Here is a 26,183-nt window from a genome sequence, read left to right on the forward strand (position 1 = left end):
CACAGTAGGCAGCAAGTAGGATTTCTACTCGGATGTTTTCCAGGCTTATGTCTTCAGCCTGGAAAACATCCGAGTAGAAATCAGTGAGGCCTTTGGGCCTCAGACTGATTTTGAGGGAGAGTTGCCTGCCTGAGAATTTGATCGAGCCTGGCAAGACCGCAGTTTATTTTTTGAAGATTCTCGAATTAATATCAGGAAAGATTCCAGACTCTCAGCAATATTCAAAGAGACCCCCGAATTTTAACCCCATTTGAAGGAGAGTTTCCAGGCTCCAACGCAAAACCTTGTGTTTCCAAGGATACCCGGTGTATCAGTGCACTTTTGAGGAGTGAGTGAGAGAACTACCATTTTTACTGACAGAGCTACCAGACTCTAGGAGAAACCTACGTGTCCCTATGTGCACCTGGGTGTGCAAAAAATCAGCGAATAATCACTTACAGAATATACAGGCAGCAGAGGACCTCACCTCACGGGATCTCTCAGAATACAGGTGTGAGCGGCTTCAATAAAAAAGCCACTACGGTTAAAAAAAGAGAGATGTGATATGATTGACTCTTTGTAAATTTGCCCTTGACTTCAGGGCACGAAAAAAGCGAGATCAAAAAAGCCAGACTTTTTAAATCACTCTTTTACAGCTTCTAGCTTGGTGAGTACAGAGGTGTAGGTGTATATTTTTTCTCGTGATAGTAATGGCTTGTAAAGAATTCACTGAACTAAAAACCCTTTAGTTCACAAAGCCCACCTACGTTTTGTTCAAAATCTTCATCATCTTCAACATCTGCTACTTTTGGGAGTATGGCTTTGTAAAGACTGCTGTTTTTGGTGTATAAGTAATATATGAACCTGGCTTCCCATATTTGATAAGAAGCCTGGCATCTATTGAGGTAGAGTCTACTCCTGGGCCCATGACCTGTTGAGCTAGTTGGTGTGTGTAGCTTGAGATAATAATTTAATAAAGCATGGTTGATTTATTTCTGCCGTGAATTTTATTTAAAATAGAAAGTTAGATACAATAACAGGCATGCACAGAAGAACAAAAGAACCAATTGGATATTTGTTAATTAGCCCAATTAACTGATAATAAAATACATACATGTATGTGTAATGAATGTAATCAGGAGTTGTTTGCTCCCGCAAAAAATGGTAACGGGTAAATAACTTTATAATAGTTGAATGTATAAACAATATGTCCGTGTGCATATTGCAATACATGTACAAACAATGCATGTTTGTAAGCTTGTATGTTAACTAGAGAATCATAAAAGTTGCTACATCATTGAAGACACTATGCATTGCCGCTGCATCGATACAAATTTTTTATGGTTTGGTTATAGCGTTACTACAAAACCGTTTGTTTTGGCCAAGAGAGTATATAACAACTACATGTATATACAGTATGTGCGTATACCTATTTTGTATGTACAATGCGGCGGGCGGCTGCGCTGTTATCAGATACAGTATCGATACTTAGACGACTATTTTCCGTCCTCTTAAATTGCCGGTTTTTAGACTGCTACTTAAAGGATAATTTATAAACCATTAAGTCGCTACGGTCTACTGTTTTGTAGCGCACACACTTAAACGCTTTTAGCATCTTTGTAGACCAATGGGCGCCGACTAGAAGATACCAGCAACAGTTCCAGCGTCCAGGTTCACATGCGATCAACAGACGGCAGGTTTTCTGAAAAATGGCCACATATTTTACCTTAACGATAATGCTATGCATTTTTCCTACTGCTTTCTCAACAAGCGAATCGATTTTATCGTAAGTACTGCAAATTTAAAGAGCTGCAAGTTTGCCCCACAATTGAGTGACCGCTTTTTGTCCAATATTTACTTCGATGTGTTTTTCAGCTACTTCGATGTGTCTTTAGCTTAGTTTTTCATTCATGCGTCCTGTTGTTGTCGTCGATAATTTTGTCTTCCAATTTTTTTGTAATATGACTGTCAGACATACGCCTGTGTAACAAATATTTAGGTGTGTCAATTGGCTACGTGCGATACCACTTGCGAAACCTTGGCAAAGCAAGCAGCCCCAGATACTTTTTGTGCATTTTGGTTGGCTATTTACCTGCAAATCAAGTAGCTTTCAATTTTTTATTCAAACCGATAATTCAGCTCTTTAAATGAATTTTGACGGTGAGAGACAGTCTGTCGCGTTGTTGCTAGTGTTTTACGTTTTCTGACTGACCATTTATGGTACATTTTACTAGAAAAAATTGGGGCAAAATAGGGGCAAGGAAAATTTCTCTATTTTATTGTGTCTTTTTATTTTGAACTATGATTCTGTGATTTGATATATATCAAGCTCAAAATTGAATGTAGTATTTGTTGTCTGTATGCTTTACCAAACGACAAGTTAAATTTTTGTTGCTTTGCAGATAACCAAATTTAAACTAAATTACAACGTACGTGTGACTACTTATTTTGTTAGATGTGATAGCAAATAAAAATAGTTTATAGTTGTGCTCCCCAAAAGCATTCTTTTATTGAGCGAATTATTGGTGGTATAGGGTAATAAAACAAATAAATTGTTACATTTATGTCTTGATAGTGTTTCATTTTGTATTTAGATCTGTGCAGGCTGCTTAACTTTAGTCATCAAGCGCTTTATTTAAAATGTCAAATTGAAAAAATACAATACCTTATGAAATTTTGTCATCTTATAAAATAGCGATTGAATTTAAAAAGATCTAATAGTTATATATAATCGGAATAGCCTAATTCATGGGTATTTTATTGTGACAAACAAGGAGTGTTTTCTAAAATGTAAATGATTGCATCAATAAGTATTTTTGTACTAACAGTTGTCCCATATTATTTAATACAAGACTTTATTTTTATTTTAGCTCTGAACTCCTTGATAGCCTGCGAACTATCAACAACGATGTCCTGCGCAGTTGTGGGTGTACTGATTTGCATGAAAACATCACAAAGGTATTTGCTGTAACACGATATGTTAATGTAGCCGTTAGGTAATTTGTATCTACACTTTGAAAAGCCAGAGTGTTCTGCAACATTTCACTTTTAAATCTGTACTTAGTTTATTACGAATTTTGTAGTCTTGTGCTCCTGATACGTTGTTCTGCTTCTACAAGCTTAAAAACAATATATCATTGCCGTCTTATCATCACAATGGAGATTTAAATAATGCTAATTATTCGGTAAAAAGCACCAGTTCATTGGAAGCGAGAAGGTAATAAACTCAGGCATTCAGCAGGCAAATATTTCAAAATTGTAGGTTCTACACTGTACTTATCAAAGGTTTTAAGCCATCTAAGTAGTTCTAGGCAAAATACTAATAAATTAAAAATACACCTATGAGAATTTATGATTGATCAGTTTTTACATACCAGCAGGACAGATTTTTAACCACGCAACAATGTTATGTTATCGATTTAATTATTATTAGTATCATCACCATAGATAATATGCAATATTAAAGCAGAATCTATGTCAATGAAATCCAATGGTTTGCAGGGGTATCACACTACATCCGACTGGCTAGTTATGAAATTAAGACTAAACAAAGTTAAGGAGATGCAGAGCACAGCTTTTCTATATTATAAAATTATGTTTTTTTGAATTGCAGCTTTTTGTTGATCGCCGAAATGAGTCGGCAACTTATGAAGACCTTAACCATGGTTCTCTTCGACACAAAATATCTAACAACCTCACTGATAGAATATTTGAGCCTCGGAGAAGTGTATTAGAGGTAAGTTAGGTGAACTCAGATTCGTTTATACTACTTTGCTCACACGCACCCTTCTATGTCTCCGTCTTCTATTTTTACCCCCATTAAGGTAATCTCATATTATGTTGCCCCTGTAATACTTATCACATGTTTATGTGTAGGATTTGGTCAAGAAAGCTGAGAAGGCCGCTATGGAATATGACTGGAAACAACCTATCAAAGTAAGGGCTTGTGTTTTACTCTTAATTAAATTTTATTTTCTAGTGTCTAGTTTGCCCAACCATGCCTATTGAATCTAGAATTTCACGTTCAATCATACATATCCTACAGTTTAATCATGATGTGCATGAACACTTGGTTGAAATGAGTGTACGGAGGGTTGATGATCATCATTTCGCAAATGAATGTCTAGTTGATGGGAGAGCGAAACCTTGACAAACTTCGGGCAAAATGGACTCATGTTTTTTTGGGGTTGTCAGACCCTATAAAATTTCCTCAGGCTGTTTTTTTTCCGATTCATCAATTCAGCCAATGATATCTCAAGCATGAACTTAATTGTTTTGTGAGACTTTGCCGATATTATTTTTCTGACTTTCCATTTTCAAGTGAGACTATTATATCAATTTCTTATTAATTACAATTACACAAGTAACAGGATTATAAATAGTTTGCTGAAAACAAAGACCCAACTACAAAAGGTTTTAGCTGAAAAAGAAGATGCATCCAGTCTATCAATTGAGACACACTTTTGCTGCAAAACAATGACGAAAATCAATCGGAGTCTTGCGTGCGTAGTCTCGAGATTGCAGAGAAATGTTTTACTTTCCAGCATTCAGTGGACCAGTGGCATAGACATAGCTTCACCTAATGGGCAGTCAGCAAAAGTATATAACTACTCAATCATGTCGATCTTCTCCATTAATGATGTTGTAAAATCTAACGTTGCTTGACAGGCTCCGCAATCTATCGTTTCAACCTGAGCAAATTTCGTTACAAGGTTTCATTGATGATTCATTCATCCTATTTTGGATTTGACAGAATATTAGTTTGATTCATAATGTTTTGCCATCAACACTGGACACATGATACACAATGATGCGAGTCAATTATGGAGCATGCTGACAAATAAGTAGACCAGAGAGAATTTTCCCACGTTTGGTGAATGTCATGATACCTAAGAGCGGTTTTGTAAATAATAGTTCGTTATTTCCTAAAATTATCAATGATTCACAAGTGATCTTAGTTTTCTATCATTTTATTTGGACAGTTAGCTATGGCAGTAGACTTTGTGCGAATATTTAAAATTTTAGATTTGGATTAAACATTATCATTTTACTTGGAAAAAATCAGGCCTCACAAGATGATGAATTTATCACTGAATACTAGTGAATATCATATGAAACCAGCTTAAGCTGGAAATGAATAAAAAATCTGTATTCTGTTTGTTAGAAATTCTCTGTTTTGGCCAATCACAGATGCAAAATTTTCTTCTCAGCAGGCCCCTTTTTGGTTTCGACACTACGTGGGTTTTTACACTACCAATAAAAACTCTTCACTGCAACCAGCTGACTGCAAGCCTCGAAAGAGTAATTTTCACTTTTAGTTTCACCCATTTAACGAAAAGAAACTGGCTAGGTACTAAAGAAGCCAGCAAGCTGGGATTTATATTTTACATGATCAACAGCATCAATCATACCAAGGAAAAATGTGCTTAAATATTTCATAACACCTTTTCATGTCTTTGGCTTTTATTCATAATTTGTGTAAACCTGATAGTAGCGCTACTTTACTAACATACATATAGTTTGCACATAATAGTTTTATATGACTGTGGAATGTAAGAAAAATTAAAAAAATGGTCAATTTAAAGCTTATAGGTTACTAATACAGAAAAGTGAGTTCACCAACATGTGCGCAATGCAATACACAGACAATATACATGAACAAAAAAATCAAATTTATCCAAAAAATGATAAACATCAAAAAAACTTATTTTAATAAAAAAATTCCTAATTCTTTTTCAAAAATAATCATTTTTCCAACCCTGGTTGTTCAGCTGTGAGCCATGTAAATTATGTATGTGTGTGTTTGTGCGTGTGTGCACATTTGAGTTTTTTGCGAGTGAGTATGCACCCATCCGTGTTTAAACAGAAACAGTAACTTCTGACAGCGTTGGAGGGTCTCTAGAAAACATTGACTGAAGAGTTGGCATTTTAGCTCGGCTTGTATTGTTTGCACTTCAAACCAACCTTCATTTATTTTTTAAATGTTAGTCATATAATACGTCTGTTAAAGTCTAAGCAACTAGTAAGGCTACTAGTAAAGATATATCTGACAAGCAGGGTTTACCTTGGAACCCTTGAATCTGTAGGCTGATAACTGTTGATTTGATAAAAATCACTCTGCTAGGCATGTCACTCTTGTAGAGTGTTGGCTTCAAGGATGGACGTGACTTTAACAAATATAATTCACCGAGTGAAACGGAGCCAAGCGCAAGCAGGTTCTCTAAGGCAGTCAACTTTAACTTTAGCGTTGTGCATGTACCGGTGGACATCTACGTTGGGGGTAGGCTTACTGACTGCTCTTACTATGTTACTAATCTCTTCCATTTTTTATTAGATCGGTTTTTCTATTCATTTATTCTTTTTCTAGTTCTTTCCTCTGCATCTAGTGACCTTCTCTCACGCAGCCTGCTCTGTGTCCACTAGACCTTTCTTCATCTGTGTTTATTAATTTATTCCTGATTCGAATAAGGTTATCTCTCTTGTAATGAGTTTAACAAAATGAACAGGCATTGTCGCTGTCTCATCTCATTTAATATTTGTATGTTATATCTGATGCATTAGCGTCAGTGCTCACCCAGTGACAAAAAAGGGTTATACCTCTTGAGCTGTCAGTGAATATTTGTAGTTGTACCAGAAACATGAAACCAATCCATCTTTTAAGACTTTCGTTGTTTAATTTTATATAAAACACGTCGTAGACAGCAGTAAAATGCATGGGGGACAGCATTTGAACTGACCATCATGTAAATGTAGACCAAGGAAGACCAATCTTAAATTGATTCAGCAGGTATCAAAATATGAACACAATTATTACTGTATAAAGTTTGCATTAGTTCTTGTCTCACAAGGTTTTAAAAGAAACAATTTTGACACGCTCGTATTTATGTTTATGTAGATGAAACAGTGGAGTATGATACACTACGGGAGCTAGAGTGGACAGAAGAGCTTGATGAGGCTTTCAACTTTGCTGAAGAATCTACTCGTAATAATGCTAGTCGAGAAGATCTCATGTGGCAGTACTTTGGCAGCTACAAAGGCTTTGTAAGACACTACCCAGGAAGTCTCTGGAACTTTCCGCCCGATGTATGTTATTGCCTTGTCTTAGTCCACGTGCATCCATACGCCGTGACCTTGCTTGACTTTATAAGAATTTGGTTCATCTTTTGCGATTGCAAGTAGGATGGTTAGGCGTAGATACTGTCAGACTTACAGTCGATCTACTGCTTCCATTTTCTGAACTGGTTAGAGTTAGGCATGACTAAGTGTAAGCCGAAAGACCTGTATTTACTGCATTCCTGACTTCAGTTTTTTTGTCGTAGGAAGTGGATTTGTATGACAGCAGACATCGACCGTGGTACAATCGTGCGTCTAGTCCTGTAAAAGAGGTGCTCATTCTCATTGACACGTATGTTGCTGTTATTCTTATGCTGCACTAATGATTCTTTTATAGCAAAGAATAATACCAAGGTGTCTTGATTACTAAGAGTATGACCTAGCATGTTTTATGTAGCTTGTAAGCAGCGCTCGCTCCGTATATACATGTGTTCTTACATGGGAAGTTTTGTGTTAATGGATATGCGTGGTGGAATTTTGACTATCAGGTAATTTTGTAGGAGTGGCAGCACGGAAGGTCAGACCATCTACCTTTCGACATTAGCTGTTGGGCAGATTATGGCAACTCTAAGCGAAGATGATTACATACAGGTAGCAAATGTAAGTATATTATGCATCGCTTATTACTACTCGCAAGTAAGTATATTGTGTGTTACTGATCGCTATTCAAAAGTAAGTATGTTGTGTATGACTGGTCACTATTCAACTGTAAGTATATTGTTTGCTGCTGATCATTTCATGTAAGTGAATTATCAAGGAAACTGTCATTCAATCTATTTTACTCCAAGCTAGAATACAAATTTTTATTCCACGCACTTGCCTATTCAACGTTGTTTCACGCATAGAGTCTCTTTATTGGTTTTACTTGTGCAGTTTTCCAGCAAACAGAGAATGGATTCAATGAATGATGAAGCTCGTTTGGGACCAGAATGCTTTCCAGACTTTGTGCAGGCAACTAGGTTTAACAAGCAAATCCTTCTTGACTATGTCATGAAACTCAATGAGCCCGGCTCATCACGTGGTCAAGCAAACTATGATGTGGCACTGGAGTATGCTTTTAAAAGTTTCGAAAGGGTGAGAGAAATTCGTTCTGTAGATCACATACAAGATTTTGCTGTCATGGTGTGAATATATTTGGCAACGGCTGCTCGATAGTGCAAATTTTTAAGTTTATAGGCGCTAGCTCATACACATTTATATTTTAGTGTAGAATTTTTACTGAAAAGTGGGGGCATCAAGTCTTTAAACCACGATTGGAATTGTATGTTTACACTCGTAAGTTTATGGGTTGTGTGAATCCGAGACTATCCTGCTGATACCTCCATTCCATTAACTGCCGGGATACTAGTTGTAATGGTGATACAATGACGATGCAATGTTGTTGGTCAGCATTTTGTGTAAATCATATTTTTGATTACAAACTAAAACGGCCGACCCCAAAAGTGTGGTAGCAGCAAGAGCAAGTAGCCTCATTCGTCAGTGGATGTTGCGGGTGGCTCAAAAATGACGCTTTTCTGTAAACCAGAACTCACCTAGTCTTTCTTCTTTGTTATTGGTAGTCGGGAAATTTTCTCTGCTTTCAAGAGTATGATTATCTTTTGTTTTACATCTGTACTAACCTTGCTATCCTGTCAAACTCTTTGTTGGTAGCAGTGGTCTTAATACCGCTCATAGTAGTACTAGTTGTAATAGCTGTTTTTATGTCTCTCGCCAGTGGCTTTCTGAAAATATTTTTGGGTTTGGTCATGTGTTGACTCTTGTTACAGATTATTTCATCACTCTTGCATAAGGTGTATTCTATATGGCATACTACGCGTTCATACAGTGCCTTGTGTAAGCTCAACGGTGTACTATAATAAGCTCTAAAGGCGATACAAAAATGTATGAATGTGCTGTCATTGAGAAGGCTTTGCTGTGGCGCTCAATGACACAAAATATTCAGACTTATTATAATCTACTGTAGTTTTCCAAGGCGTCTCACTCTCTCATCTGATACTCACTTGTCTACTTTTCTGGTATCTCACACTTTCTCTCTCATCTGATACTCACATGTGTACATCTCTGGTATCTCACACTTGCTCTCTCATCTTGTACATACATATGTACTTTTCTGACAATTCACACTTGCTCTCTCATCTGATACTCACATGTGAACATCTGGTATCTCATTCTTACTCCCTCATCTGATACTTACACGTGTACTTTTCTGGCATCTCACACTTGCTCTCTCATCTGATACTTACATGTGTACTTTTCTGGCATCTCACATTTGCTCTTTCATCTGATACTTACACATGTAATTTTCTGGCATCTCACACTTACTCTCTCATCTGATACTCACATGTGTACTTCTCTGGTATCTCACACTTGCTCTCTCACCTGATACTCACAAGTGTACTTTTCTGGCATCTCACACTTGCTCTCTCACCTGATACTCACAAGTGTAATTTTCTGGCATCTCACACTTGCTCTCTCATCTGATACTTACATGTGTACTTTTCTGGCATCTCACATTTGCTCTCTCATCTGATACTCACATGTGAACTTATTTGGTATCTCACACTTAACTCTTTCATCTGATATTCACATGTGTACTTCTCTGGTATCTCACACTTGCTCTCTCATCTTGTACATACATATGTACTTTTCTGACAATTCACACTTGCTCTCTCATCTGATACTCACATGTGAACATCTGGTATCTCATTCTTACTCCCTCATCTGATACTTACACGTGTACTTTTCTGGTATCTCACACTTGCTCTCTCATCTGATACTTACATGTGTACTTTTCTGGCATCTCACACTTGCTCTCTCATCTGATACTTACATGTGTACTTCTCTGGTATCTCACACTTTCTCTCTCATCTAATACTCACATGTGTACATCTCTGGTATCTCACATTTACTCTCTCATCTGATACTTACATGTGTACTTCTCTGGTATCTCACACTTGCTCTCTCACCTGATACTCACATGTGAACTTATTTGGTATCTCACACTTAACTCTTTCATCTGATATTCACATGTGTACTTCTCTGGTATCTCACACTTGCTCTCTCATCTTGTACATACATATGTACTTTTCTGACAATTCACACTTGCTCTCTCATCTGATACTCACATGTGAACATCTGGTATCTCATTCTTACTCCCTCATCTGATACTTACACGTGTACTTTTCTGGTATCTCACACTTGCTCTCTCATCTGATACTTACATGTGTACTTTTCTGGCATCTCACACTTGCTCTCTCATCTGATACTTACATGTGTACTTCTCTGGTATCTCACACTTTCTCTCTCATCTAATACTCACATGTGTACATCTCTGGTATCTCACATTTACTCTCTCATCTGATACTTACATGTGTACATCTCTGGTATCTCACATTTACTCTCTCATCTGACACTTACATGTATACTTCTCTGGTATCTCACACTTGCTCTCTCACCTGATACTCACAAGTGTAATTTTCTGGCATCTCACACTTACTCTCTCATCTGATACTCACATGTGTACTTCTCTGGTATCTCACACTTGCTCTCTCACCTGATACTCACAAGTGTAATTTTCTGGCATCTCACACTTGCTCTCTCACCTGATACTCACAAGTGTAATTTTCTGGCATCTCACATTTTCTCTCTCATCTAATACTCACATGTGTACTTCTCTGGTATCTCACACTTACTCTCTCATCTGATACTCACATGTGTACATCTCTGGTATCTCACATTTACTCTCTCATCTGACACTTACATGTATACTTCTCTGGTATCTCACACTTTCTCTCTCATCTAATACTCACATGTGTACATCTGGTATCTCACACTTACTCTCTCATCTGATACTCACATGTGTACATCTCTGGTATCTCACATTTACTCTCTCATCTGACACTTACATGTATACTTCTCTGGTATCTCACACTTGCTCTCTCATCTGATACTCATCTGTGGCATCTTACACTGGTCAGCAGGCTTAAATTTAGCACACTCTTCCCTAGTTTGACAAGGAGGCTGAACAGCTAGATGTAGGAATGGGAACGAACTGTGGTAAGATTATCATCATTCTCACTGATGGTGGAATAGAAAAGCCCAACAACCTACTCACCGAACATGATCCTGACGGAAGCAAGGTACTTAGTTTTATTGACAACTGTCTCTGAGTCTCAGTTTACTCCGCTACTCCTGTATTAACGCTTTTATTGGATTACTATCAACTTGCAAAAATGGTCAAGCTTCCGTGTCTAAAACGGTCCTTTTTTGTTCATCAAATCTACAATATAGAGGCCATAATACTTTTACGTTTATTGAAAAGCTATTAACAAAAGGACTGCTTTAGTATCAGAAAACATTGACATTGTGTAGTTCTCACCAATTCGCTTGCCTAATGACGACTACTTGGGGTTTCTTACCACAGTATCGGATATTCACCTTTGCAATGGGACAAGCTCCAACTCCCTTGGACGCTGTCAAGTGGCTGGCCTGTCAGACCAATGGTATGTAAACCGTACGATGTGGTAACCGATACACCTTGCATCTTACAATCCTTTGTTATATTTATTTTGTTGAACAGTATATTGCTAGTGCCACCAGATATGCATAAGGCATATGCTAACTTGAGGTCTTCAGCATGCATATTTATAAGTAATGATTAATATTGGCATGAAGTCTCAATGTCTGCTGCAGGTAACTTTTCGAGAATCAACAGCATCGGTACAATTGACACCGGAGTTGAGGTTGGTATATTGACATTAATCATGTCTGGATACGTTGTTGTCAAATGCTTTATATTTATGTAGTTTTCAAGAGGTTTTTAAAGACCTGTATTGAGTTACTCATTGCTACTATATTGCAGCGGTATACTAGCTGTCTGACAGTATTGAGTTACTCATTGCTACTATAGTGCAGTTGTATACTAGCCATCTGACCGTATTGAAGTACTCTTTGCCACTATATTGCAGCGGTATACTAGCCGTCTGAGTCTCAGTCTGACGCATAGCGCGTTGGAACCCACCATTTTGCTTTCAAGCATTTATCGTGATGACTGGGTAAATATACGCTGGTGTGGTGCCGGTGCATACTCTTTTGCCGTGCCGGCCATCAGTCAGCTAGCGGGTGCTTGTTTCCGGTGGCTATCAATTGGCCAGATAGCTGGTTGGTAGCAAGCACCTGTTGCATGTGTCACACTTGGCGGCATTTGGCAAGATTGCCTAGGTGTCAGGGTGACCCGCTTATAATACTTAATACCTACTAGTACTTACATTATCACACTGCACCTCTTAGAAAGTCCTACGTAGGAGCTGCATGCTCTGTCATATTGGAAGCTGATGAACAGCTTACTTGACTCATTTTCTGAAATGAGACATCTGAGCACACTCATGTATGTGAGTCTCGCAGGCGGGATGGACATTTCTCCTTGGAATGTTTTGAACTTTTTTGTTCTTGACAATGTCGGAGTTGAAATGTTTCACCACTACTATGGCTATGATCTACTGTTTAAACTGACTTGGCAAACTTCTGTCATATATCCATTGTTTCATAATCGAACAGCAATTCTTAATCTTTAATAATTTTTACGCTAGGAGTACATGAAAGCACTCTCGGTGCCGGTTGTTTATTATTCAAACATAACTGATGAGCCGAGCGTGTTACAATGGAGCTATCCCGACCCTCAGCTGGTAACTATTGCCGTTGATTCCAGCCACAGCTGATTGATCTAGTTGTTGTCATATCCAATGTTCCGCCAATAGCTAATTATAGCCATGCCTTGACCGTTGTGTCTTTCGTTCTACTACACTCCCGGGGTACCTATCTTTTGCCTCTTAGCCAAATGGATATTGGCATATTCTAACACAGTTACTTTTCTCTAATCCATAAACCAAGATCATCCGCTGTAGAATTAGAAAAATCACAGTCCCTTCTTGGCAAACAGCCCTCATACTAAGCAGCTTGCTGAGGTAGCTGCATTGCACTCACGCTTTGTTGTGTGACCCTTCTTGTCATGCTCTTTTCGTTGTGTCATTGTGTGACCCTTGTTTCAGCGCTGATCTGCAAGTTGACCCATGCATCTGCTAGAGGCATGCTTATTAAGGTATAAGATTGGCTTTATAATTATGAAAACGGCTTGTCAGCTTTCTCTTTCCTTATTCTCCTCCAAACTTGGTGGTGGAAAGTTTAATACTTTGTTCTTGACTCCTTGTGAATGACTGAATGGTAAACAAGGGAAAAATTATTAATGAGGGAGAGAGGGCTGGCAGCCATGTTATTCTTTCCTGCTTGTCTGTAGCGCTTCTTGCTAACCTTTGTTTTATTGCGGTTATCAACTAATGACAGTGGACATGTGAGTGTTTGATTTCTTTGCTGGTAAACGGAATACTATATTTTTCTGTTTACATAGACAGAAACAATGAGTTACTGGTGTGATTTGTTAAGTCAATGATATGTTGTTGGTTTTCTTTGCCTCAGATTGTCTCATGATCTGCGTGTTTGAATCAATGTAGGCCATTGTGACTGTGTGGGCCATTTCAAGATTTGTCCACTCTTCCCTAGCCTCACAGTTTTTTAATGTTTGTCTATATGTATAAATATTCGGCATGACATGTGATCATCGTACGCATGTTTAATGTAGGTATTATTTTGGGAATTTACAGGGTTTAGGGATGCTTACCACTCTCACCAAGCCGGTCTTCCAAAAGAGTAAGACGGTAAGTTGCAAGGCCTCTCTCCATGCGTTCAAATCGTTCAGTTGACATGGCCTTGTCAAAATAGACTTTTGCACTTCTGTAATATATGGCTGATCCAGTTACCTGGGTACCTGTGCTTGTTCGTTTGAATCAAGTTGATTTTAATGTGATTTCTGGATTACGTGGCTAACATGTCGCTAGCGATTGTATGTGTCAATTGTGAGCAAACTTATTCGTCTAGATCAGTTGAGATAAAACTGGCACATGTTTTGATATTAAAAGAGTTAATGTAATCACGATTTCATTCATTTTAATGTAAACTGATTTTATATGAGATGCGCTTTCAAATGATGCCAATAAAACACAAACACCTGTTTATATACCAAGTTATTCTTAATAAATTACAACATGTGAAGGTCATTCGTGTCGATTCTAATTGCTCAACAAGTTTGTCATGATAATTCTTTAGCCGATTAAATCTATCAAAAATCTAAGACTTTTCTGGCAACTAATTTATTTTATAAACTTATTTTGTCGTTGTCTAACATAGCGCTTGTTTTTTAGCTTGAGCATGGCAGTGCAAATAGCCACACAAATTCTATTGCTATCGCAAAATGCCGATTGTCCGTAATAGATAGTTAATACACTGATGAGGCTTCAACAAAGGTAATGGAAAATTCATATCATAGGATATCATAGCCTTAACCTACCCACTGGCTATTCATATTGGCTAATATATTTCCAGTTCTACGCCATAGTGTCGGTGTGTTCAGCCATAGCAAATGTCTATGCCACTCGTCGACTGTTCATTTTGTCTGAGTGTAGCCATGGCTTAACTTGTGTTTGAATTCTCATTAGGGAATTGGGATGTTCATCACAGTAGGCTCCAGTCTGTGGAGCCTACTGTGGATAAATTATTGTATTTAGTAGAGAGTTCACGATATAGATGACCAGAGGCTATTACAAATGTCTGTCATTGCCATGAGCGGGGTCTTTTTTATTGTATTCACTCTGTATTGCTTGGAGCTAGAGATGAAAGTGCACATGCTATTGAGTTGATGCCTACGTGATATGTATCCATGACAGGAGGAGAAGCTCAAGTTACTGGGAGTCATGTGTGTTGATATAGCTATTGATGAACTGGACAGGTTCATTCCACACAGAGAGGTAGGCATGACAATTCTTTCTGACAACTTATTGTTTAGACGTATACTTGGTCATATATGTCATACAGTTTTACATGGTTAATGAAAGGCCAGTAACGAATCGCGTTAACAATCCACTTTTGCTGGGCGACGTATTCATATTATTATATATGGATATATAGAAACACATCTCATATGCCAAAAGTAAAAATAGGCCAATTTTCTAGCAGCAGGTAAAAACATGTGTATTTTATATCTACACCAAGGCATGTTAGTTTGAAATTTTGGTAGCTACTCAAACAATAAATGATTAATATATAGGGATAGGCTATACCGTAAGTCCTCATTCTCAAGCCACGTGGCTTGTGCTCAAAAACAGATGTCTCACGGAAGAAAAAATAATCCTCCAACAAGCCGCGTATGCCCACAGACCATGGCTAATGATTGAGGTTTTGTCATCCTTGACCCCCTTCAGGAGCGAGAGTCTTAAGACAGGTTTCGCTATACCCCCGTCCTCTTGAATAAGAAACCAGGCTACATCAGTACACGTGAAAAGAATTTTTTTTTTACTTCCAAGTTCGAATTAAAATTCCTAAACCCTTGCATCAATAACTTATTTGCCATGTCTCAGCTAGATTTTTATTGCACTGTTAGAGGGCTTAACGTTTATGGAAAGATGCCGGTCAAGAATGAAAAGGAGTTAGTAACCTATGACTGTGGTGAGTTAAACATGAGCGATAAATTCTTCTTTATTCTAAAGTATTCCATAAACATGACCTTGAAAATAAACGAGTAGGTCGCCAAAACCCCATACATTAAAGTGTATCATGACTGCGATTCTATGGTTATAGCGCGGAACTGAGCAGAGACCGCATTTATCGAGAAGCCGCCCTAAGCCCCACGTAAGTTTTAAAAACTTGGCTTTAGCCGCCGCTTATGACCTTGAACCAGAAGCCGCGCCCAACGACAGGCCGCGCGGCTTGAGCATAAGGACTTACGGTAAGTGCACAGACCATCTGATATCATTACATTATGTTTTCACTTTAAAAAGTTTGGCTTTCGATAAAACTTAAGACAAACAACAAAAAGCTTGAAACCAGACAGGAACGATCATATTCATGTTTGTAGAATCATACACAACTAAGCTCCATCAGACAACCTGATCAGGCAACTTCTTAGTAAATGTTTTGCTAGCCTTATTTGCTTCTAATGGTTGATTCAGTCAAGATCAGAGCGCAACAAATAGTCATATAGCAATAGAAAATGGCTGTAACCAGATTAATTTTACGAGTTTGGTTTGGGCACCATTGGCTACTCATTGAAAACTTGTATAGCATCACCCCTTAAAAGCTGACGTATGACCACCCCTTAAGAGCTGTTGTATGGCCACCCCTTAAGAGCTGTTGTATGGCCACCCCTTAAGAGCTGTTGTATGGCCACCCCTTAAGAGCTGTTGTATGGCCACCTCTTAGCGGCTGCCATATGGCTACCCTTTAGGAGCTGCCATATGGCCACCCCTTTGGAGCTGTTGTATGGCCACCCCTCAAGAGCTGTTGTATGGCCACCCCTTAGGAGCTGTTGTATGGCAACCCCTTAGGAGTGGTTGTATGGCCACCCCTTAAGAGCTGTTGTATGGCCACCCCTTAAGAGCTGCCATATGGCCACCCCTTAGGAGCTGCCATATGGCCATCCCTTCGGAGCTGTTGTATGGCCATCCCTCAAGAGCTGTTGTATGGCCACCCCTTAGGAGCGGTTGTATGGCCACCCCTCAAGAGCTGTTGTATGGCCACCCCTTAGGAGCTGTTGTATGGCAACCCCTTAGGATCGGTTGTATGGCAACCCCTTAGGAGTGGTTGTATGGCCACCCCTTAGGAGCTGTTGTATGGCAACCCCTTAGGAGCGGTTGTATGGCCACCCCTTAGGAGCTGTTGTATGACCACCCCTCAAGAACTGTTGTATGGCCACCCCTTGGGAGCTGTTGTATGGCCACCCCTTAGGAGCTGCCATATGGCAACCCCTTAGGAGCGGTTGTATGGCCACCCCTTAAGAGCTGTTGTATGGCAACCCCTTAGGAGCGGTTGTATGGCCACCCCTTAAGAGCTGTTGTATGGCCACCCCTTAGGAGCGATTGTATGGCCACCCCTCAAGAACTGTTGTATGGCCACCCCTTGGGAGCTGTTGTATGACCACCCCTCAAGAACTGTTGTATGGCCACCCCTTGGGAGCTGTTGTATGGCCACCCCTTAGGAGCTGCCATATGGCCACCCCTTAGGAGCGGTTGTATGGCCACCCCTTAAGAGCTGTTGTATGGCCACCCCTTAGGAGCGGTTGTATGGCCACCCCTTAGGAGCGGTTGTATGGCCACCCCTTAAGAGCTGTTGTATGGCCACCCCTTAGGAGCTGTTGTATGGCCACCCCTTAAGAGCTGTTGTATGGCCACCCCAACAAGTAAAACATTAAACTCGTTATGACATAAGTGGCAGCCTTAAACCATAACTAACACGTACAGCTTTTATCATTTTTTTCTAGGTAAATCAGACACACTGATTCCGATTTTGTACTCAAAATAAAGATTGGTCCACTAACTTTCACAGTCATGAAGACTGTTTTACAGCATTTCATTATCGGTCTCGAAAAGAAGCACAATCGGCACAACAAGCTCCACCCATAAATATGTGACGTATGCTAGCTTTTTAAGAACGGAAGATGGGGATGTTTAGTCCGATTTAGAATGATAGAGATGTGTGTCTTAAAACTCATTATCTAAATTCAGCTTTCAAAATAATCTCAGTCTTTTATGAAAGGTAGATAAGCTATTTAACATTGCTCGTAGCTTGTTACAGGATGTTTAACAGGCTGAATGCCAAGAAAAATGAGCTCAAAAAAGTGCAATTTTATCACAAGCTAGCGTTGTTATCGCTAGCTTTGTGAATTTGGGAGTCAAACAACCCGTTGCTCCATAGTCAAGTTCTATAGACCATTAGGTCATAGCTGCTCCCCCAAAAATAAACAAATCTGTATTTTAACAGTTTTTGAGAACTAAAATTGTGTTTATTTGGGCTGCAAAATGCATTTTGTGTTGTAAATACCACACACATGCAGCAATAATTGAAATGGAGAAGATTAGTATCCTTATAGTCTATTGAAAAATGAGTTTTCGATTAGGCAAGTAAATTTTTTCATTGATATCGTATCGTCTGTAACTCGTAATCGTGCTTAGATGCACAGTGAAAGTGTTCTTAACAAATGTAAGCCTTGTATCTGTAATAAATCTGTAACAATATAATGAACCTTTATCTGTACAGCTCGGACCTCTCTCCTACGCAATGATCACAAATCACAATGGCTTTGTTGTCAAGCACCCACTGCTCCAGGAGCAGCAGCCATGGCATGTAGAGCCACCGAGTGTTGACATGTTAGATGTGGAGGTGGCGAGAAGCAATGAAGCTGTTGAGCGTATAAAAGAGGTTTGTAAATCTTCTTGAGCTTGTTTATAACAGTCAGCTTCATTATATTCCCAAGTCAAATACAATATTGTGAATTCTGTCGGTGATTTTCTTGGCAATGAGCAAACCATGCAGCACTTGCATAAAAGTATTAAATTATTGAGTTTCCATGCTTCAAATGGCTTTACAGTTTTTCCACTCCGGATCCTAGAAACGCTAAAATCTGAACAGATTCGACGCCATTTTGCTTGCAAAATTTGTGCGAAGGCATTCACATTAGCAGACATTACTATTTGATGTCACAAAAACTCTCACTGCTAATGGATTTGAATCAATAATTAAGTTAAGCTCTCCCCAATGGAGGTGAAAAAATTCAGCGCATCTCATCACACTACCACGCGGGTATATTATAACTTCTATTGCTAACGATAAGTTGCTCATACGATAAAGATGAGATAATTACCTTTGTTTTATTTTATTACTTTATTCATTTAATAACTGAACCTACCGATTGTACAGATTCCCACTACACTGGTGCCAACCTCTTTCTAGACTTAACTCTTCCAGCATTGAAAAGTTTTTTTACTAAAAGCGATTGTCGTTCATGCGACCTTTGAAGTAATAATTGTATAGCAAGTAGTAAGTTCTGTTTCTGTTTTGTAATATCGAGGGGTATTATTATTGATAAAGATCAGGTATCCTGGCTGAGTTAGTGCAACAAGTGTTCAAAGTGTGAATTGAAAAGTGGCCATGACCCGAAAGCGAGTCTACTTTAGCAAGTTTTGAGGAGTACATCGCTAGTCATAGCATAATAGATAAAGTAAAACTCGAATCCTTGAAACGTTAGGGTGCGACTTCATCGGCATAGGTCAACTCGGAATCCATTCGAAGCATGGAAAACCAGTGAATGAGCACACTATAGGTGCAAGCTAGAACCGTTAAAGATCAACTAGATTTCCAATGCCTTCAATGATCAACAAAGATTTCTGATGCCTATCTAATGTATTCTTAGGCTAATAACGTACATGTAATCCTCTCTCTCTGTATTCCTTGATTGTTTTCTTCCATGACAGGTACGAAAGTCAATGGTGGATAGGGAGACAAAACAGTTGAGTATAACTGGCGTGGGAGCTGTACTAAAGAATGGTGATTCATATGTAAGTATCTACCATTGGCCATTTCTGAATGCTTGCTCTGGTTGTGAGCCACTAAATGCTGTGTCGTACATAGAGCAGCTGACACGCTGCAGCGCAGCTGCTTCTATATTCGCTGGTACAAGATTGTACCGTGTCAAAGACTTCCATTGACATTGTGTAACAGGTCTCTGTGTATGATGGTGCTGCTTATAATCAAGTCTCGTCAGTTTCAATATCAAAGGTGAACTGTGTTCTTATGTCGAGTGATGTAAAGCTATTGCCTGTCAATCATATTTATATTTTCCTGTACTCATATAGCCGGCTTGTCATTTTTAGGGCTACTTCATCAATCACACCACAGAATATTTCACAATAGGCATAAATATGACAGCATACGGGTAAGTGGATTTGCATATATCAGAATACATTTTATTCTCATGAGTATGTTGTTTTCTGGTAGAGGATTTTCTTATGTAACTGTAATGTCATGGTTGGCGTGTAACAGTGCGTTAGCTGGCAAGTTGGAGTTGTCTTGCCTGCAATGTAGACATTCTCTATCAGATACTTTTATACAATTGTAGAACAGGGGGAACAAAGATAAGAGTAATATTATCTCTAGTATAAAAAACAATTTCATTTTTTAATATTTGACTCAGGTTAGCTGTAGTTCATCCAGTAATTGTGAGGAAGGTGCTTATGGTTGAAGAGAAACCAGACGATGCTGTCAAGGAGTTGACAGAGCTTAAGAATGCAAAGTATGATGTTGCCATCGCTAAATGGAGGTAGGTTAAGACTAGACCTGTTTCTCTACATAGAGGTACAGTGGACCCTCGCCATAAAATTTTAATTCGTTCCAGTGTTAGCATTGTAAGGCAATAATCTAGTATAGAGGGGTATAGAAACCCGTAGTAAATATTTAATGCAAACATTGTCTTTAAATAATGTTAAGTTAATATAACACTTTTATTAAGTTAGGTTAGACTTTCTTCAGGTTTGCCTTGCATTGCTTGTGTTTCTAAGCTAATAAATGGCTTGTTCTTGTTTCCTACTTATTCTACTACCTGCCAACATTTAATTGATAATATTCGTAATAGTTATAGTAATAATAATAATAGTAATAGTTCTGCACGGTTTCTCTCAACATTTTCCTTAGTTCTCGCAGTCATTGGCAGCTTGAATTTCTATTTGAGTCTTATTTGTGGCATTCTAAACATGAGATGGCCATTGACAAATATCCAATTGACTGGGATATCAGCAGTTTACAGCGCGTCATTCTTTATCTTTACAAGAGGCGATAAGACGTAGCTGTGGTTCTGTGTAAGAGTTGTGGCCTCTTGCAGTTTCATTGTCCCATGCAGTTGGATGGTAGTCTTAACTCTATTGGACAGTTTGTCTACCATTTCAGATACTGTGACGAGGTCTTTCGCATAACCAATCAGTCGCAGGTCTTTACACCTCTCACAGATCTGATAGGGAGTGACGAGTCTTGTGATGAAGCAATGGTTATCCACTTGCTCTGGGATGCCAGTATTGTACGCTTAGCAGATTTGAAAAAAATGGTAGTAGAAAGCGATATAGAAGCTGTGTCACTCACTACTGCCGGAGGTAGGAGCTGTAATTGTCTGGGTATTGCGATTTTTGTATACTACACTCTTGCAGTAGTTTCTTTAGGGAAAGTTATCTACTCTGTTACAATGTATAACATTACTTTTACAGTGTTGTTCATCATTTTGTAATCAGGTAGTCTGAGATTTGGTCACAATATGCTGTCAGTGCAGACGATCTATCAAGTTATTAATTTTTTTTATCTTTCAAGAAGATCTAATCTAGAGAGCAGATGTATTGTATTGATTCCATGGCTATACAAACTATGGCAGCTATACAAACTATGGCAGCTATCCAAACTATGGCAGCTATACAAACTATGGCAGCTATACAAACTATGGCAGCTATACAAACTATGGCAGCTATACAAGGTATGGCAGCTATACAAACTATGGCAGCTATACAAACTATGGCAGCTATACAAACTATGGCAGCTATACAAACTATGCCAGCTACACAAACTATGGCAGCCCTACAAGCAATGGCAGCTATAAGTCAATGCTATGGAAGGTATTATTAGGACACTTTCCATTGACATCCAGAGTTAGTATGTTCATCTGCACACTCTTTGGCATACTCCATGTTTTTAAAGTGTGTGTATACCACAGGCCTAACTGTTTCATACCCGGAGGGCTATTATTACCCTGAAGAGACAAGCAGCTTTAGATTTGGAGATCACTACAATGATTCTGCAAGCAAGCGGGCCTTCTCAAGGCGGGACCTTTTCATCTATTCTACTGAGGCCAGCTCAGGTGAGTTGGTGTATTCTACTGAGGCCAGCTCAGGTGAGTTGGTGTATTCTACTGAGGCCAGCTCAGGTGAGTTGGTGTTACTCCACTATCTAGTGTGAGATGGCCATGATTTTATTGTGGCAAGTCATATACTGTTGATCCTTTTATGTTCTCACAGCTCCACGGACATCTGATGTCACAAACACTATTACTGTTCACAAAGCAATCAGTGATACAGAAGATGATGACAAAGGCCCTTATATATTTGGAGGTGAGATTTCCATTTGATAGAACAATGCAAATCATAAAAACTATGCCATCGATACAGGCACTTACTAGCTACGGCATAGCTAGCGCAGTAGGCAGTTTTCATGGTTTATGTACCGTTCAATAGCATTCACCTTTTTCTCTCACTGCTTTGGATGTCTCGGCATGTTTTATGCATTTTTCTATCCTTGACATTGTATAATGCTTGATGCTTACATATTGTATTTTCCATAAGTTTAAGAGATACATTTGTAAATGATATATATTTCATTGTTTTTGCATTTTAATTCATTTCTTTGGTGTATACAGTGCTGGGAATCACGATGAATCACAGCGTGCTCGAAGAGACTATGAATAGTGTCAGGGACGGCGAGAATGTCTCACTTTGCGCTTCAAAAACAAGTAGCTGCTTCCTTTTAGATGAGGGAGGATTCATACTGTATGAGAGCAACCCAAAACATGACATGAACCATGTTAGTGACTTGACCTTGACCCGTCTGTGTATTTTAAAGAGCACAATACAACTACACTTGCTAGCTAGCTATGTCCTTTGTACCATTACTATCTGGGTCCGCCAAGTCTATATCTTCTAACATAGACTCGCTATAGCTAACCGCTCCTCGCCTTTTTCTATCCTGGCATATCATGATTACATCTGCCACTCTGACATATCTGACATGGCATAAGTACAACTTTTATTTTGGCATGTCATCTTTAGGTATCATGTATACAACTACTACTCTAATATGTCATGTGTACAACTACTACCCTAATATGTCATGTATACAACTACTACTCTAATATATCATGTATACAACTACTACTCTAATATATCATGTATACAACTACTACTTTAATATGTCATGTATACAACTACTACTCTAATATATCATGTATACAACTACTACTCTAATATATCATGTATACAACTACTACTCTAATATGTCATGTGTACAACTACTACCCTAATATGTCATGTATACAACTACTACTCTAATATATCATGTATACAACTACTACTCTAATATATCATGTATACAACTACTACTTTAATATGTCATGTATACAACTACTACTCTAATATATCATGTATACAACTACTACTCTAATATATCATGTATACAACTACTACTCTAATATGTCATGTATACAACTACTACTCTAATATATCATGTATACAACTACTACTATAATATGTCATGTATACAACTACTACCCTAATATGTCATGTATACAACTACTACTCTAATATATCATGTATACAACTACTACTCTAATATATCATGTATACAACTACTACTCTAATATATCATGTATACAACTACTACCCTAATATGTCATGTATACAGCTACTACTCTAATATGTCATGTGTACAACTACTATAATATATCAAGTATACAACTACTACTCTAATATGTCATGTATACAACTACTACCCTAATATGTCATGTATACAACTACTACTCTAATATATCATGTATACAACTACTACTCTAATATATCATGTATACAACTACTACTCTAATATATCATGTATACAACTACTACCCTAATATGTCATGTATACAACTACTACTCTAATATATCATGTATACAACTACTACCCTAATATGTCATATATACAGCTACTACTCTAATATGTCATGTGTACAACTACTATAATATATCAAGTATACAACTACTACTCTAATATGTCATGTATACAACTACTACTCTAATATATCATGTATACAACTACTACTCTAATATATCATGTATACAACTACTACTCTAATATGTCATGTATACAACTACTACCCTAATATATCATGTGTACAACTACTACCCTAATATGTCATGTATACAGCTACTACTCTAATATGTCATGTGTACAACTACTATAATATATCAAGTATACAACTACTACTCTAATATGTCATGTATACAACTACTACTCTAATATATCATGTATACAACTACTACTCTAATATATCATGTATACAACTACTACTATAATATGTCATGTATACAACTACTACCCTAATATGTCATGTATACAACTACTACTCTAATATATCATGTATACAACTACTACTCTAATATATCATGTATACAACTACTACCCTAATATGTCATGTATACAACTACTACTCTAATATATCATGTATACAACTACTACTCTAATATGTCATGTATACAACTACTACTCTAATATGTCATGTGTACAACTACTACTCTAATATGTCATGTATACAACTACTACTCTAATATATCATGTATACAACTACTACTCTAATATATCATGTATACAACTACTACTCTAATATATCATGTATACAACTACTACTCTAATATATCATGTATACAACTACTACCCTAATATGTCATGTATACAACTACTACCCTAATATATCATGTATACAACTACTACTCTAATATGTCATGTATACAACTACTACCCTAATATGTCATGTATACAACTACTACTCTAATATGTCATGTATACAACTACTACCCTAATATGTCATGTATACAGCTACTACTCTAATATGTCATGTGTACAACTACTACTCTAATATATCATGTATACAACTACTACTATAATATGTCATGTATACAACTACTACTCTAATATATCATGTATACAACTACTACTCTAATATGTCATGTATACAACTACTACCCTAATATGTCATGTATACAACTACTACTCTAATATGTCATGTATACAACTACTACTCTAATATGTCATGTATACAACTACTACTCTAATATATCATGTATACAACTACTACTCTAATATATCATGTATACAACTACTACCCTAATATGTCATGTATACAACTACTACTCTAATATATCATGTATACAACTACTACTATAATATGTCATGTATACAACTACTACTCTAATATATCATGTATACAACTACTACTATAATATGTCATGTATACAACTACTACCCTAATATATCATGTATACAACTACTACTCTAATATGTCATGTATACAACTACTACCCTAATATGTCATGTATACAACTACTACTCTAATATGTCATGTATACAACTACTACTCTAATATGTCATGTATACAACTACTACTCTAATATATCATGTATACAACTACTACTCTAATATATCATGTATACAACTACTACCCTAATATGTCATGTATACAACTACTACTCTAATATGTCATGTGTACAACTACTACTCTAATATGTCATGTATACAACTACTACTCTAATATATCATGTATACAACTACTACTCTAATATATCATGTATACAACTACTACCCTAATATGTCATGTATACAACTACTACTCTAATATGTCATGTATACAACTACTACTCTAATATATCATGTATACAACTACTACTCTAATATATCATGTATACAACTACTACTCTAATATGTCATGTATACAACTACTACTCTAATATGTCATGTATACAACTACTACTCTAATATATCATGTATACAACTACTACTCTAATATATCATGTATACAACTACTACCCTAATATGTCATGTATACAACTACTACCCTAATATATCATGTATACAACTACTACTCTAATATATCATGTATACAACTACTACTCTAATATATCATGTATACAACTACTACCCTAATATGTCATGTATACAACTACTACTCTAATATGTCATGTGTACAACTACTACTCTAATATGTCATGTATACAACTACTACTCTAATATGTCATGTATACAACTACTACTCTAATATATCATGTATACAACTACTACCCTAATATGTCATGTATACAACTACTACTCTAATATGTCATGTGTACAACTACTACTCTAATATGTCATGTATACAACTACTACCCTAATATGTCATGTATACAACTACTACTCTAATATGTCATGTGTACAACTACTACTCTAATATGTCATGTATACAACTACTACTCTAATATATCATGTATACAACTACTACCCTAATATGTCATGTATACAACTACTACTCTAATATGTCATGTATACAACTACTACTCTAATATGTCATGTATACAACTACTACCCTAATATGTCATGTATACAACTACTACTCTAATATG

At 37.4% G+C, this 26,183-nt stretch overlaps 1 protein-coding gene across 2 annotated transcripts in view; it reads left to right on the forward strand.

Annotated features, from left to right (window-relative positions):
- The first annotated feature begins 1,620 nt into the window (after window positions 1-1,620).
- LOC137389901 (voltage-dependent calcium channel subunit alpha-2/delta-1-like) overlaps window positions 1,621-26,183 on the forward strand; it is a 33,195-nt gene continuing 8,632 nt past the window's right edge. Inside the window, exons 1-23 of one of the 2 annotated variants that reach the window (XM_068076066.1) lie at window positions 1,621-1,765; window positions 2,850-2,937; window positions 3,593-3,715; window positions 3,856-3,915; window positions 6,121-6,259; window positions 6,875-7,062; window positions 7,299-7,384; window positions 7,593-7,692; window positions 7,966-8,166; window positions 11,100-11,231; window positions 11,516-11,594; window positions 11,785-11,834; window positions 12,060-12,146; window positions 13,749-13,802; window positions 14,868-14,948; window positions 18,232-18,393; window positions 19,446-19,529; window positions 19,845-19,906; window positions 20,165-20,290; window positions 20,914-21,113; window positions 21,722-21,865; window positions 22,023-22,115; window positions 22,421-22,584. In XM_068076066.1, the coding sequence (XP_067932167.1) occupies window positions 1,689-1,765; window positions 2,850-2,937; window positions 3,593-3,715; window positions 3,856-3,915; window positions 6,121-6,259; window positions 6,875-7,062; window positions 7,299-7,384; window positions 7,593-7,692; window positions 7,966-8,166; window positions 11,100-11,231; window positions 11,516-11,594; window positions 11,785-11,834; window positions 12,060-12,146; window positions 13,749-13,802; window positions 14,868-14,948; window positions 18,232-18,393; window positions 19,446-19,529; window positions 19,845-19,906; window positions 20,165-20,290; window positions 20,914-21,113; window positions 21,722-21,865; window positions 22,023-22,115; window positions 22,421-22,584 (2,580 nt within the window). In that variant the 5' untranslated portion in view covers window positions 1,621-1,688. Of the gene's footprint in view, window positions 1,766-2,849; window positions 2,938-3,592; window positions 3,716-3,855; window positions 3,916-6,120; window positions 6,260-6,874; window positions 7,063-7,298; window positions 7,385-7,592; window positions 7,693-7,965; window positions 8,167-11,099; window positions 11,232-11,515; window positions 11,595-11,784; window positions 11,835-12,059; window positions 12,147-13,139; window positions 13,190-13,748; window positions 13,803-14,867; window positions 14,949-18,231; window positions 18,394-19,445; window positions 19,530-19,844; window positions 19,907-20,164; window positions 20,291-20,913; window positions 21,114-21,721; window positions 21,866-22,022; window positions 22,116-22,420; window positions 22,585-26,183 lie in introns of both variants that reach the window. The other variant, XM_068076067.1, reaches the window with a different exon arrangement.

The sequence above is a fragment of the Watersipora subatra genome, chromosome 3 (assembly GCF_963576615.1).
Source record: "Watersipora subatra chromosome 3, tzWatSuba1.1, whole genome shotgun sequence".
Lineage (NCBI taxonomy): Eukaryota > Metazoa > Bryozoa > Gymnolaemata > Cheilostomatida > Watersiporidae > Watersipora > Watersipora subatra.